At 35.3% G+C, this 13,826-nt stretch overlaps 1 protein-coding gene across 1 annotated transcript; it reads left to right on the forward strand.

Annotated features, from left to right (window-relative positions):
* The first annotated feature begins 5,808 nt into the window (after positions 1-5,808).
* Positions 5,809-7,670, forward strand: LOC145042411 (heavy metal-associated isoprenylated plant protein 26-like). The gene is made up of 2 exons (XM_078990825.1): positions 5,809-5,951; positions 7,208-7,670. The coding sequence occupies exons 1-2, from the start codon at positions 5,868-5,870 to the stop codon at positions 7,589-7,591; spliced, it is 468 nt and encodes a 155-aa protein (XP_078846951.1). The 5' UTR covers positions 5,809-5,867; the 3' UTR covers positions 7,592-7,670.
* Positions 7,671-13,826: the final 6,156 nt, after the last annotated feature.

Consider the following 13,826-nt stretch of genomic DNA (forward strand, 5'->3'; position numbering starts at 1 on the left):
GTGGTAGCCGACACCCTGAGTCGCTGGGTGGAGAGCGCCCCGTTGCGAGATGTATGTTTGCGATTGACCGTGATGACTCCGGTGTTGGACACCATTCGAGGAGCACATGCTGAGGTAGTGAGGTCGGAAAACCAGAAGATAGAGCGAGTTGTTGGGTTGGTATCGGAATTCGTTACTGATGGTTGGGGGCTTATGACTTTTCAGGGGCGTATTTGGGTACCGTTCGTGGGAGGTACGCATGCGAGATTTTGATGGAAGAGGCTCATCGGTCGAAATTCTCGATCCACCCTGGGGCCACTAAGATGTATTTGGATTTGAGGAGGGAGTATTGGTGGCCCTGTATGAAGAGGGATGTTGCGTGGCTCGTTGAGAAGTGATTAACCTGCCGTAAGGTTAAGGCCGAAAACGCATGGTAAGTTACAGCCGTTGGAGGTTCCCGAATGGAAGTGGGAACAGATCACCATGGATTTCATCACCAAATTGCCAAGGACTGCTCGGGGAGTTGATGCAATTTGGGTGATTGTGGACAGGTTTACAAAGAGCGCTCACTTCCTTGCGATCAGCGACAGTTCTTCCGCAGAGAAGTTGGTAGAGATATATGTGAGGGAAGTGGTATCTCGGCATGGGGTGCCGATCTCGATTGTCTCAGACCGGGATGTGTGTTTCACTTCTAGATTCTGGAAGAAGTTTCATGAGGAGTTGGGTACTAGGCTGCATTTTAGTACCGCATATCACCCCCAGACTGACGGACAGAGTGAGCGGACGATTCAGTCACTCGAGGACATGCTACGAGCATGTGTATTGGATTTCGGGGGAAGTTGGGATACGTATTTGCCTTTGGTCGAGTTTTCTTACAACAACAGCCATCATTCGAGCATCAGTATGCCACCCTTTGAGCTGTTGTACGGGAGGAAGTGTCGGACCCCCATTTGCCAGGGAGAAGTCGGGCAGCGCGTTATGGGCAACACTAAGATAGTGCTTCAGACGATAGAGCAGATCCATCAGGTCAGACAGAGGTTACTGACTGCACAGAGTCGACAGAAGAGTTATACGGACAGACGCCGGTCCGAAATTGAGTTCTAGGTCGGTGATTTTGTGCTCCTGACGCTATCTCCCTGGAAGGGATTGATCCGATTCAGGAAGAGGGGCAAGTTGGGGCCCTGATATATCGGACCATTTCGGGTAGTCGCGAGGGTAGGCAGGGTAGCCTATCGTTTGGATTTGCCAGCAGAATTGGGGCAGATTCACGACACTTTCCATGTGTCGCAATTGCGGAAGTGTATAGCCGATGAGTCGGCAGTGGTTCCATTAGAGAATATTCAGGTGGATGCGAGCCTGAATTATGCTGAGAGACCAGTGGCCATCAGAGATCGAAAAATCAAAGTTCTGAGGAACAAGGAGGCACCTTTGGTTTTGGTTCAGTGGCAGCATCGGAAGGGGTCCGAGATGACGTGGGAACCGGAGCGTGAGATGCGAGAGCAGCATCCGGAGTTATTTGCAGAGTGAGACTTCGAGGGCGAAGTCTAGTTTTAGTGGGGGAGAATTGTAACAGCCCGGAATTTCCAGGTATTTATTATTGGCTTATTTTTGGAAATTGTGAGTGGACTCGCCGAGTTGGAGCTCAAACTCGCCGAGTAGGATCGCGGTTTTGGACGCGGGTTTGCGTCTGGACTCGGAGAGTCCACGCTGTGTAATGAAACCCTAATCCCCGGGGTTTGAGACCTATTTAAAGGGCCTTATGGCCGTCATTTGTGCTCACCAATCCATAGAGAGAAACCCTAGAGTGCTTGAGCGTTTTGAGAGAGAAAGGAAGCCATTCTTGACCTTTGTGGTGTTATTTAGCAAAGAGAAGGAGGTCATAACCAAGAGGAAGCATAGGAGATTGCTATACTGTGGATTTGAAGCTCGGATCTTCGACATTGAGGTATTATTTCAGCTCATCTTCTGTTTTGTGAAGTATATTTGGATTTAGGGTTTCTTGTGGCCTTTGTTGGGTTGATTTGATGCCAAATAGTCCCTTTCTAATGTTGAGGCTTTGGATCTGGATCCATAGAGGTCCAGAGAGCCTCACTCATCAAGATTTATGAAGAACAATGGAGATTATGACCTTGAGTTGTGGTATTTGGGACTAAATCATCATATATGGTCATATAGATGTTGTATGTACATCAAGATAGCGACTTTACGTGTTAAATAAGCTTGGAAGGACTGGATCTATGAGTTAGTGGATCGGATCTGACCTTAGGAGTGAGTTTGAGTCATTGCATGGCATGGACTCGCCGAGTCCGAAGAGCAGACTCGGCGAGTAGCATGAATATTGCCCAGCACCACACAACGAGTGGTCTTGACGAGTTGAGGGTTTGACTCAGTGAGTCAGGGAGAGTCAGAGTGGGTTGACAGGTGGACTGAGTCAAGCTGGGACTCGCCGAGTTGTTCTTGAGACTCGGCGAGTTGAGTCGTGGTGGCCCCACAACTCATGCCAGGTGGAACTTGTTGAGTTAGGTGAATACTCGATGTGTCAAGAGAGGATCCCAGGGAAATCAGTGTATGCGCTTAGACTCGCCGAGTCGCTATAGTGCACTCGCCGAGTCCGGTCAAAGTTGACCGTTGACCATTGACCAGTGTTGACCTATGTTGACTTGTTAAGGGATAGTCAACCTTAGTTGGGAAAGTGTTAATTAGAGATGTATTGTGTTATAGGAGGACTATAGCTCGGAAGATCGAGCACTAGTGATTTCAGGGATTTATGAATTACCGAGATAAGCAAGGTGAGTCTTCTCACTATACTTTACCTTGAGTCGGTAACCAGAGTTATGTGACAGAGTATTTGTATGCTATGTATGTTATGTGTTGTACTGCATTATTTCTATGTGATTTATCATGTGCATGTTTACAGAGTTAGAACCGGAAGGTTCACAGAGTTAGAACCTGAGGGTTCACAGAGTTTGGGTGCACAGACCCACAAAGTTATAGCCTCGAGTGGCTAATATGTGTTATATGTGGTATTTTTGGGAACTCACTAAGCTTTGTGCTTACAGTGTTTGATGTTATTTGTTTCAGGTACTAGTGACGACCGCAGGAAGGCGCCGACTTGATCAGTACACACGCATGGGGTTTATGATTTTGAGATCTTAGGATTTTGTATTACTTGGATTGAATGATTAAATATGGTTGTTTTCTGAATATTAAATGAATTATGTTTTATATAAATTTGAAAATTTTGTTTTGAAATTTACGGTGTTACAGTTACACCATGCAAACCCTAATGTGCATGACTTTTCATTTCCTCCATGATCCATGGGTTTTAAACTTCATGGAGCATGCATGGACCACCCTATGAGTCCTAGCCCAATCTAATGAATCATGGATCATAAGCCTACTATATAAGAATGAATGATTTACCAAATCAATCCCCATAAATTTAATTAGTCTCTTTTGATCACAAAATTAATTCCAAATTAATTCTTGATCAATACTAATTAAATAATAGGATTTCATATTAATATATTAGTTCTTATAATATATTAACAAATCATAAGTTTCCTTTTTCTCATTTTGTCTATCCAATTGTTACGATGCCATGCAACCCAAATGGACCATGCCAAATCAGGTCAAGTACATACCAAATATAGTTATGGACTTAGACACCTTATCCAACACCCACTTCTATGGATATGGTCTTTTCTTGAGCATGAATGGGTTTAGGACCTCTTTTATGAATCTAAGGACTAAATAACACTGAGAATGGAAGTTTTTGTTGGATTAATGTCTAAGTCCATAACTATAATTGGTAAGATTTGACCTGACACGGCATGGTCCATTTGGGTTGCATGGCATCATGTATTTGAATAGACTAAAATGAGAGAAATAACACTTAAGGTTTGTTAATATATTATAAGTTCTAATATATTAATAAGGTTATTTAATTAGTATTGATCAAGAATTAATTGGAATTAATTAAGTGATCAAAAGAAGACTAATTACATATATGGGTTGATTGTGTAAATCATTCATTCTTATATATGTGGTCTTGTGATCCAAGATTCCTTATGTTGGACTAAGTCCATGGGCTGACCCATGGATACTCCATGGAGGTTAAAATCCATGGAGCATAAGGAATGGGTAAAGTCATGAGTTACATGGTGTAACCCTAATAGCCACCATATAAAAGAATCCCATGGCTCAAGAAATCATGCACTATGTGTGAGTGTGAGGGCTAAACGATTTCAAGGAGTGTTCAAGTTTCTCTCAAGTTATTCCAAGTGTATTTGGTGTTGTGTGAACCATTTGAGGTGTCACACTCGGGGCACTAGGCACTCAAGCTTCATGAAGACTTTCTACATCAAAGAGGTATGTAATTCTAACTTGATATATTCATATGAATCATGTTATTATGCTAGTTAGGATGAATACCTTGGAAAGTTCATATTTGTATGTATAATAGAGAAAACATAGATCCAAGGTATTTAGGGTTGCATGTACACTTAGGAGTGTTAGAATGCTCAAAACCCAACAGTTTTTAGCGTCACAACTATAAAGGTTTATCATAGTCCAACAATGGGGTCAAAAATATCTATAAAACAAAACTAAGAGAGATCTAAGCTATTAAACATCAAGTTTGGGACTTTTTACTTGAGAAAGTTGCCAAAGATGGATGAGATCCTAGATCTAATGCTTCCCCTCAGGCTCAATGACCTTCTAGCTCTTCCAAGTCCTTTACCAAGCACAAAAACACACAAAAATCTACTCAAAACCTCTAGTTTCTCAGCAAGGAGCTCACAATACGATTTAGGGTTTAGGGAGGCTGATGAGGGGTTGGTGATGGAAGATTAAGTCCTTTAAATAAGGTGCAAAACCCTGGAAATTAGGGTTTCATCTCTACCAGTCTACTCGTTGAGTTGATGCATCTCAACTCGTCGAGTAAGTCACCTATTTACGCGGCCCTTATAATCTCTACTCGACGAGTTTAGGGCTTCCAACTCATCGAGTTGCTCTTATAATTTGAATAAATAATAAAATAAAGACATACCAGAAACCAGACGTTACATAATAAATAAATAAATTAGTCTCTCTCTCCAAAAAACATTCTAGTCAATTACTAGGTTTGAAGGCAACTTAAAAGGACTTTGCTAATAATTTAAGCTTATACTAGTTTAATTATTGGCTTAGACACATAATCCAACAATTCCTACTGCGCACTAACGCACACTTTGGACGTCGCTGAGATGTGGTGCTAATATAATGTATTAATGTATGGGTTGAGCTATTGTGAGAACTAAAAAATGTATGAAAACTTGTGAACTATGCACCAACAGTTGAAAACTACGTGTCAGCAGTTATATGGAGTGCGAACGCATATGAATCAACAGTCATATGGATTACAGACACATGCATCAACAGTCATATGGATTGCGGACGCATATATGCATGCATGTATCAAGAGTCATATTGACTACAGACACATATGTGCATACATGCATATACAGTGCATATATATGAACATTTTTCAAAAAAAAAAAAACATCAAAACTTTTTTTTTTAAACCTACATAGGGCTTAGACGCTGTATTTTGTTAATATATATGGTTTTATTTTGAAAAATAATGTTTTGATTAGTAGTTCTCAAATTCTTCAAGTTCGCACGTCTCAAAATAACTTGCATCATTAACGTATAGCCTAAAAATTATTCATTAAGAAAAAAGAACTTTAGTGCATATGCTTTAAAGTTTAGGTACTTAAACATCTAGAGTGAAAGAAGTACAAGGGGCAATAAGAAACTAATGACCCTTTATAAAATTCAGACAAGGGTTAATTATCAGAATCATCTTCTTGTAACTCATAATCTACAAAGAGAAAAAAAAAAAAAAAATGGGGGCTCTAGATCATCTCTCTAACATGTTCGATTGCTCAGGTGGAAGTCATCATAACCACAAAAATCGCAAACAATTACAGGTAATTTTTTTTCACAAATTCTTACGAGCTTCATTTGCTACTTCCTTTTCGGATTTCGATCCAGTCATTCTTCAAGTTTCTATGAACAAAAATCATGCGGTTGTTGTTCCCCTTTTGAGATATTTTAAGGATCTGATAAAAAAAATGAACACACCAATGCACACTTCGATGTTACAATATGCTTTATCGTGTTAGTAATCGAATCTCAAGTGTATGTAGCATTTGGAGTTCAAAAGTAGTAGAACTGTTGTTTATTATTGATTTGTAACTAATGCAGTGCGAGTTGTACGAATAGATACTCTGACTGTTTTCAGAGCTTATTAGGGTTCATGAAAATCAGAGGAAAGTGACAGAGAATGGTTCAACTTGCAAATACCTTACACGGGAAACTCAAATTTCTTTATTAATTTATTTGACAACTGAATATTTCTATGAATTTATATAATAATGTTTCAGTTTATTATCATTATATCAATTTTTATAGTTACATATATTTTTTTATCCATTTGTACAATAAAATCGGTAAACTTTTTATCACAAACTTATTGTTAAAAAATCGATCTTATGAGCGATTTCCCACTTGCTTTTTTTAAGAATATCCACTCAAGCAATTGGGAAATGCAATCTTATGGGTTTTGAATAATATCTAAAGTAGCTTAATTATTAACGTATAGTAATGATTAACATGAAGTTAATTTTTGAAAGTCGTTGCATTATTGAAGAGATTTTAATTATTTGTTTTGGGTACTACAGTGCCCCAACAACTCTTAGATATTTTGATATCAAGTAGGCCCTTCAACTCTAGTAAAAATGACATAACATCTGTCACCAATTTTAATTTCAAAAAGTAATCAAAATATCTCATGTTCATAAAGCAATCATTGATATATGAGTAGAGACAATTTTTAGAATATATATGTATTTATATTTATGTAAAAAAAAAAGTTATAAAAGTTGATACGATACAAATAAAAGAGTTGTATAAAGTTTTTACTCACGTCAATAGGATAAAATGATATTATAAGAAACATTGTTGCATAAATAAATATTTAGTCGATATCATTATTTATTTATTTATTCATTGTACTTTCAAACTTTTTTTATCGTAAAGATTATTAATTACGACAATATGCATTATTTTCGGTATATATATATATATATATATATATATATATATATATATATATATATATATATATATATATATATATACACTGTAATACAAATAAATGAATGTACGATGTTATGATATACAGACAGTCGAGATTAAAGTAAAGATTGACTGTGAAGGATGTGAAAGGAAGGTGCGTAGGTCCGTTGAAGGAATGAAAGGTGTAACATCAATAAACATTGAACCAAAACAACATAAGCTCACAGTCACGGGTTATGTTGAGCCACATAAGGTTGTGGCGCGTGTGGCTCACCGAACTGGTAAAAAGGTTGAGTTGTGGCCCTATGTACCATATGACGTGGTGGCCCACCCATATGCTCAGGGTGTGTATGACAGGAAGGCACCAGCTGGGTACGTGCGGTATGATCAAGATCCAGGGGGCCGTCATTTGGAACGTGCGAGTTCGACTGAAGTTCGGTACACTACGGCTTTTAGTGATGAAAACACGGGTGCATGTGCCATCATGTGATGTGGTAATATATACATGTGTTTGGATTAAGTGCTTTATGTATTAAGTTTATTAAGTAAAAAAGAAAGATTTGTTTGAAGGTTAGAGCCTATCATGTTTATGATTTTGGTTGTTATTATTAAAGTTTATTATTGTTTTTGCTAGAAGTAGTTCAAACTATGAATTATGTTGTAGGAAAAGTCTGTTCGTTGTGATTCAAAGCTTATGAAGATGTATAAACTTTTTAATTTCGAATTTATTAGTTGATGGATTTCTTTAATAAGAATAGTTGATTTGTACATAAATATTCGACAAAAATAGATAAAAGCTTTTAAATTCATTAAAATTATATAAAATTAACTGATAAAAACATTAAAAACTCATTGAATTAGCTTTAAAATATTTTTTTTTTCTTTAATTCAATTTTTTTTTTCCTAAAGAACATTAAAGCTAAAATACTCTAAAGATCTTTGGCAAATACTTTTAAGTTGTAATATATAACTTTTCATTACACTAATTTGTATTTTGTAACGTGTGAGCACGCCTCAATAAATTCTCGTATTTAAATTATTAATTTATAAATTTTTTATACACAAACTTCTAGTCATACTTTATATGTTTGTTTAATCCTCGAAAATATTAAACCCGGGGATTAATAAAATACGTGTCATACAAATTCATTATTATTATTATTTTATTTTTATTATTATTACAGTAAATTACACAAATAGTCCCCTATAGTTTGGATAATTTACATATTTTGTCATTAGTTTTTTTTATTAGTTTTTTTTAACATGGACCACCCCTATCATTTGATTTTGTTTCGCGTTTAATACCTTACAGAAATAAAATAAATATTGTACTCTTATCCATATATTTTTAAGTTTCTCTCTCTCTCTATTATTGGTTAAAAATTTTATTTGTTAAATAGTACGAGTTAACCATGAAGAGATGGGTGGATAATGGTAGGCCCACATACTTGGTGCGTTTAAGGATTTTTTTTTGACAAACTTGTGTGGAGGAGATTAAAAGAGAAAACAAATACTACATAAACCAAACAATCACTCTTTACTATCGTTTCGTTTGATTAAAATCGCAAAATACATAAAAGACAACAGCATATTAAAACTTACAACCCGACCCCAAAGTTCACCAATAATATCCATCGGTTTATATGTTTTCCCCTATACAAATACAACTTGGTGTAAAGTTTTCCCTAAAGTTTCCTTTTAGTAGTGTTGCTTTGCATTCTTTGGCGTCATTTAATGGTTTTCTCCAATGGTGAAATAAACCCAACGATTAGAATATGTCATATCTCTTAAAACATTAAGATTAAAACCAAGTTAAAAAATAGACCTAGTTTAGAAAGGCGAATGTAAATCATTACATTCATACCTAATAGTACTCGTAGAAATGGCATGACAATAAGGTGGAACTATTATCTAGTAGTACCACGATATATTGGACCGTTGGATGTGTTGGAATGTATTGGAAAGCAAGCTTACCGCCTCGAGTTGCCAAACAAAGTAAAATGAATACATGATGTGTTCCATGTGTACTATTTGAGGAAATGACTTGGCGATAAGGTGGAACTCTTCTCTATTGAAGAAATTCGAGTGGATGAGAAGAAACGATAAGTAAAGAACCTGAAGCCATCATGGATAAGAAGACCAAGAAGCTGAGAAGGAGGATGCTTAACTTGGTACTTATCAAATGGAAGCACACAACATGATCAAATCTTACCTATGAGACTGAATCGGAGATGAAGAAAAGATATCCCCATTTATTCTCGGAAGTCGGGATTTCGAGGACGAAATCGTCCTGATGGGAAGGTAATGTAACATCTTAAATTTGTGGTTAAATTTTTTTTTCAAAAAAATATAATAATAATAATAATAAATAAAATAAAATAAAATAATCTAAAAACAATAAAAACTAACATTTTGGATTGATAGAAATAAAAAATTGAAGATATAGGGTCATTATTCAATAAATTCAAAATTTAGGGTTTAAAAGTGTAATACCAACAAAGTTGAGCTTGACCGAAATTTAATCCATTTGGATGGCTTTAGACCTCATAAGTCACATTATGGGTGGAAAAGGAGGTAAAATGATAACTCTCTAAGTTATGTCCCATATATTAGAGGTTTGGGTTATTTTTGTTAAAAACATAAATTTAGGGTGGAAATTGAAAAGGTCGAAAATAAGAGCTTCACTCTCTTAATTTCAACAAATGGAAATCTATTGAGAGAGGGAAAGGGTTGTGGAATGACGATTTCTTCTTGAGCAAGCCTTATGATTCAGTCTCAAGCTCTTTTGGTTTATTTGGTTCAAGTTGTGAAGGAACTTAAGGGTTGTGGAATGATGATTTCTTCTTGAGCAAGCCCTATGATTCAGTTTCAAGCTTTTTTGGTTAATTTGGTTCAAGTTGCGAAGGAACTTAAGGGTTTCAAGGTATATTTGCTTTTCTTTGTTGTAGAAATTTGAAATCCATAGATGAGTATGAGGTTATATCCGATTTTTATCTCGTATTAAGGCTAGGGTTTTTGATTTGTAAAAAGTTTATGTTGATTATTTTCATTTACAACTCAAGTCTAACATCCCATGGTGGATTTGGGTTTGAACTGGAAATCCCCTAAAACCATAGTTTCCTATTATTATGATGTTGTTGGTATTGGATTACTCTCTAGGTGGTTCTATTACCATTATTGATGTTTTGATGCAAAAATCATCCATGGATGCCCAAACTTATGAAAATGGTAGAATCAAGTATTATTTGGATTAATCTTGTTTTGGAATGCTCATTTGGGATTACAACTGATTTAGTGAGTTTAAAAATGTAAAGGACATCCATAAGTATGGATTGATGTAGCATTAGGAATCGCCTCATTAGTTTGTGATTCTAGTGATTGTTGGGACAAAATGGCAAAGTAGGAATTAAATAAGGAATAAGAGAAAAAATTGAGCTTAATATTATCATTAAATATTTAGGAAGTATATTATTCATTTCATTTATGTTAGATTGAGTTGAATTGAGTATATGAAGTATAAGGTTATACCATTTAGTCATTATGCACATTTAGCACTTATTCCATTAACCAAGTTTCATTTTTATTATTAAGTTAAGTCGAGATAAATGATATTGTTTAATGACTAACATAATGGTTTTGGTGTCCTTTTATAGTAGATCAATTGTTGTACTTAATATCTTAGTGGTTTAATATGTGGTTTGGGATTTATAAGTTAAAACAAAAGAAGGAATGGTTAACCTACAACACGGGCATGGTGCGTTCCCACAACCCTTTCGGTGTGTCTGCCATGCACAACATATATGTTAGTTGTTGTTTGACTTCCTGTTTTGGCTCAATTATGATTGTTAGAGTCTCTTTAATGTCTAATAGATGATAACCTAAGAAATTGATAAAGGTTCTAAGACTAAAGGTATTTTGGGCATTATAGTAATAGACCTTTAATTCTTATAGGGAGTGATTGAAAGAAGTTCACCATTGAAGAAGACGTGATTGTAGGAAGCTAATAATTAAAGTGAGTTATCAGGAGCACACATCCCTGCTTACTACTTTCCATATTTTAAAAGTTATTTTATTTGACTTGTTTGCTAATTGTTCATACGTGTATACTCGTTGCATTCATACAAACAAGTTTTTGGAATTTTTTTGATAGAAAAAAGCTAATAAATGTTTAAAAAGTGGTTTTGGCATCCTACTTTTGCATACATGCATTTATACTATGATATGAGAGAATTGAGCGGTCAAGTTATTGGTGGGAAACCCACTTAATCAAACATAGAATAATATAATGTCTTCTTCCTATAGAATATAAAGTTAGGAGACCGAAGTAACTTGAGGAGAGTTCCCCCAATTATCCATTTCCTATTTATTGTTGTGAGTTTGGACTTATTGAGATTGACATGGCTTTGGTTAGTTGCATGATTTTCATTTCACATATGATTTGATTCCCGTGTATCCTATTTGGGAAATAGAATAAACTCTTAGTATATTGATTTGAAAACAAAGCATTAAACTGTTATAAAACTATTTTGGAAGGATGGATTCAAGTATGTGAATTGTTATCCCTTACTCTAAATGAATCAACCTTGGATAAGTCATTATAGGATTCCATTGTCCAACCTATTTTGATGTGTGGTCGAATGAGGATTGAGGCTTATGGAGTAGAGGACTTTTAGAAGACCCTGACTATGGGGAAATTAACACTTTGTTATGATACCTATGAACACTTTGCCTTTTGAAGAACGAAACAACTTGAATGTTTTGGGGACTTGTGATTATTCGCAGTTTATCTAAGCTTGAACAAATTGAGTTTTTAAAACATTAAACTTGTTGAAAATATTATTATATTTAGTTGTCTAAATGTTTTAATTTGTCCAAAATGAAGGGATCAATGTAAGTATGAGTGGCCGATAACTCACTACAACTCATTATATATAAGAAGTGGTTTATTGTGTTCTTTTAGATAAGAAATATGAAACATTGGATGCATGATAGCTGTGAAGAGAAGTTATAAAGTGTACGGAATCGGTCTAACTTCGACAATTATAGGATGATGACCATATAATTTGGATGTCGGTTTTTTATTGGATCTAAACTCCATGATATATCATCTATATGTATGTAACTTTAGGTATACACCAAATCCCCATGATATATTATCTATACATATGTAACTTGAGGCATTCACCAAATCCCCCACCCGAAAAAAAAACATGTTTGTTTTTTATTGTCTACAATTTGTTTTGGTTCACCTACATAGTATACTTTGATAGCTGTATAAGTTCTTTTCTAGTTTTAGTGATAATGAACAGGAGTCAAAAATATCCTCTTCAAAGAGGGTTATTATAAGGTGATCCATTTTAGTTGTTTTTTTTTTTTTTCTTATTGTCATTGAAGGGTTACATATTGCATTTAAATAAGATTTAAGAATGGTATTTGTTGATGCATGAAGTAACCCTCGACAACTATGGAGTGTATTGAAGTACCGAAGACTTTTTTTGTTAATTGCAGTAGAGCTCTTGTTCTTGGATTGGTATCGAAGAATTTTGAAGATCAATACTGAAGACTTGGAATACCGTAGTGAAGGATGTTGACCCGAAGAAGATTACGTTTTGTCTTTTGTATGCTGAAATGTCAAAAAAAAATGTTCACCTTTTCTGATACTGTGTGTTAGATGAGCTTTGTCAGAACAGACGTGACAAGCATGGCCACCTGACTTAGGAGTATTCTATTATTTATCATGTACCCAGTTTTATTATAAATAAATGATCACGTTGATCGATATATTCACCACTTCTCAGACTTTTATTGTATAATCCTTATTGAATACAAGTCTTCGTTATCTTGATTATCTCCTGCTTATGTTGCTCATTATTTACCAACTCGTGTTTGAATGCAAACCTTGTTACGATTCAACTAAATGTTATTACTTGTTTATGTTTACTGATTAATCCTGTTGTTGTATACTTCCATATCATTCCACATATTTCTTTATTGATGAGCTTATCAAAAGATCCATTGATATTAACTTACATTTCCACAAATCAATATATCAGCTTAAGTTTTTCTCTCAACAATTGGTATCAGAGTCATAATGCTTGCTTTTTAATCTTCTTTAAAAGCATAAATCGCTTTCAAAAGAAAAAAGTCTGATTTAAAAGGCCTTCTATACCACTTAGCTCATCTCTTTTCAAAATCTAAGGAAATATGACACAAACTTACTCTTTAAATGTATCTAGCAGTGTTGGAGGTTCAAATAGAACTCCAATACTTGTTGCAAGTGAATATCATCACTCTCTGTCGCACCTGTACCGCACCCAAGGGCGGTGTTTCATCCCATGTGGCACCCAATTGTAGCTGCTGCCTCAGCCCACTCCCCCAATCTTAAGTGCATCATCCCTTTTTACATTTGTTGTTTTGTAATTTTTTTTGATCTATGAGTTTTATTTTTTTCTTATTTTTGTTGTAGGTAAATTGAAAAAGAAAAAGCAAAAAAGGAGATAGGAGAAGGGGTCAGTTTTGATCTACTAAACCCACAATTTAGTAAACAAGGATTAATTATGCCCACTTTCACTTTGCAATTTTTCATATTGTTGGTTCGGTGCTAATTACATTAGTCTAAAAACCAAAATATTGCGATTTTGGGTGTCATATATTATGATTTTGGGTGTCATATATTATAATTTTTTATGTAAACCATATACAAATGAAGGTGGAATAAATATAAT

This window comes from Lactuca saligna, chromosome 4, assembly GCF_052625555.1.
Source record: "Lactuca saligna cultivar CGN05327 chromosome 4, ASM5262555v1, whole genome shotgun sequence".
Classification (NCBI taxonomy): domain Eukaryota; kingdom Viridiplantae; phylum Streptophyta; class Magnoliopsida; order Asterales; family Asteraceae; genus Lactuca; species Lactuca saligna.